Source organism: Aplysia californica, unplaced genomic scaffold (genome assembly GCF_000002075.1).
Source record: "Aplysia californica isolate F4 #8 unplaced genomic scaffold, AplCal3.0 scaffold01466, whole genome shotgun sequence".
Taxonomy (NCBI): Eukaryota; Metazoa; Mollusca; class Gastropoda; order Aplysiida; family Aplysiidae; genus Aplysia; species Aplysia californica.
This window is the reverse complement of record NW_004798736.1, coordinates 9,480-12,086: the sequence shown is the minus strand read 5'-3', so window position 1 is coordinate 12,086 and position 2,607 is coordinate 9,480. Positions and strand designations below refer to the sequence as shown.

At 40.9% G+C, this 2,607-nt stretch overlaps 1 protein-coding gene across 1 annotated transcript in view; it reads right to left on the bottom strand.

Annotated features, from left to right (window-relative positions):
• Positions 1-1,640: 1,640 nt before the first annotated feature.
• The window catches only part of LOC106013901 (steroid 17-alpha-hydroxylase/17,20 lyase-like), a gene marked incomplete at both ends in the record, with an annotated part of 6,188 nt that continues 5,221 nt past the window's right edge, over positions 1,641-2,607 (bottom strand). The window contains one exon of the mRNA XM_035973587.1: positions 1,641-1,877. Within this exon, the coding sequence (XP_035829480.1) occupies positions 1,641-1,877 (237 nt within the window). The remainder of the gene's footprint in view (positions 1,878-2,607) is intronic.

Sequence of the window (2,607 nt, the reverse complement as noted above, 5' to 3'; positions counted from 1 at the left end):
AGAGAAGGGGGTGTTGTTGTGGGAGCAAGGGGGGTGGGGTGGAAGTGGGGGTAAAGAGAGTATTGTTTTAGCTAGAGTTTAACCACTTCACTGCCAGACCCGAGAATTGAGTTATGGAGCAGGTCTAAGAGTAGAGGCTTATTCCTGGCTGCGTTTCACAAATCCTAGTTTATTAGACATTAGAATTCATTGATGGCTACTTTATGATTTGGAGTAAGTGGTTTGGTCAGGTCGTTGTCCCCTCTCAGCCGCCAACGCTGTCGACCCAACAATGTTAGCGACAGTGAGTTGATCTTGTTGAGACCTTGTGTTTACAAAACACTGTCCTTCCCTTCACATTCTCAAAATCATTCTTTAAAAAAAATTCTCTCAGCCCCTCGAACTTGGTGGATTAGATGAAAAAAACCTAATAACCTTCCTTTAGAGATTAAAATAAAAGCATCTAGACATGCAGAAATAAAATCATTAAGTGATAAGATAACCAGAGCATTGCCTAGTAATGGGAAGATTGTCTTTTATCAACAAGCGTCTATGATTATAATAATGTAAAGTATAGTCTACTGGAATATAAAACCCATAAAAATAACAATTGTGCTCATTTTAAAGTTAAAAAAATGTAATTAAATTTGCATCCTTGCAACTGCATACTTCCTTATGTCCACTACTGAGACACAGCAGTGGCAGTACTGACCCCTGGCCCCTGATCCCTAACTCTAGGTAGGGTATGATGGGAAAGGCTGTTGGGGAGTGGAGATTTGGGTTTGGGTAAGGTATAAGGGAGCGGTTAAGAAGGGTATGGGTGATGAGTTTCAGGGGAGGGATGTGGGATGAGGGGTTTGGGGTTGAGCAAAGTATGCGAGAAGGATGCGAGGTATGGTGGGAGGGATTTGGGGTTGGGCATAGGGTATAGGGTATGGGTACGGGGAGGAAAGGGGGGGGGGTTGGTTAGTGTACGGGGTTAGGTTTTGGAGCAGGATGTGAAGGGTTTATTTGTTCGGGGTAAGGATTAAATCGCCATCTTCCCCATTTCCCCGCCCTTCCACAGACACAAAAAGACATCAAGCCACATAGAATCGGGTGCTTTTTAATACATTATGTATGTGACATAGGAAGATAAGGATGAAAGATGTAATTTGATAAGAAAGAAGGAGCAAGCTACATTAGAGCACCTACCAACCACCCACAAAGAGAGTTAGAGTGTGTACGATGACGACGATGATGATGATGATTTTCAATTATATGGCAATCGATGACTTTGACCAACGCTGAAAGGAATATGATGATGATGATGATGATGATGATGATGATGATGATGATGATGATGATGATGATGAATAATTTCTTTATAATTATCCCCTTGGCCTGGCAGGCTCTGAGTCACTTCCGTCTTGCCTGTAGCCACACGTATTATTAAGACCCTCTTTGCTCGGCCTATTTCCCTGCTAGTATACAGCGCCCATTTAGTTTTTCTCTCAGTTGCTAACGAGGAAGCCCAAGAGGCGAAACGTTGAGCTGTGTCTATTAAACAAATTTTAAACTCTTTCTCCTACTCTGCTTTCCAAACAATGATGATGATGATGATGATGATGATGATGATGATGATGATGATGATGATGATGATCTCGTAATGGGTGACTTACCAACACAGCTCCTCTGACCAATGCTAAAAGGGATCCAACTCTTCGGCTTCAGAGTGAGTTTTCCCCCGTCCTTGTCCAGATATCTCCCCGGCACGAAACTCTCAGGTTGATCCCAGTGATTTGGATCTCGAAGTATGGCATACTGGTTTACCATTATCTCGGTTTTTGCAGGAATGTCGTAGCCCATAAGCTGAAAAGTATATTTGGTAGGTGGGAGGAGGAGTTGGAGGGTGGGAGTGGGGGGGGGGGAGGAAGACAACTGAGATTTAAAAACAAGTTTTAGTTAATTTTTGAGGCACTCACAACATAATAAGGCCATACAAATGCCGAAGAGAAGTGATGTTACAAGAACGAAAGTAACAAACACAAGATGAAGGAGATATAAGGAAGACAGATGTTTAATAGGAAAGAAGGCTTAAACAACACCAGAGCACCCGTCAACAACCCACAAGGAAAACTCAGGAAACGGTGGATTAGGGGAGTAAATAACACCTTAAACACACACGTGTACTACGCTACTGTTTCCTGAGTAACATCCACTGTGTACTATACGACGACTTCTTGTATAACATTCATTATGTACTGTGTCACTACCTCTTGTATAACATTCATTATGTACTGTGTCACTACTTCTTGTATAACATTCATTATGTACTGTGTCACTACTTCTTGTATAATATCCACTGTGTACTATATGACGACTTCTTGTATAATATCCACTGTGTACTATATGACGACTTCTTGTATAACATCCACTATGTACTATTTGACAACTTCTTGTATAACATCCACTGTGTACTATATGACGATTTTTACTTCTTGTATAACATCCACTGTGTACTATATGACGATTTTTACTTCTTGTATAACATCCACTGTGTACTATATAACAACTTCTTGTATAACATCCACTATGTACTATTTAACAACTTCTTGTATAACATCCACTATGTACTATATAACAACT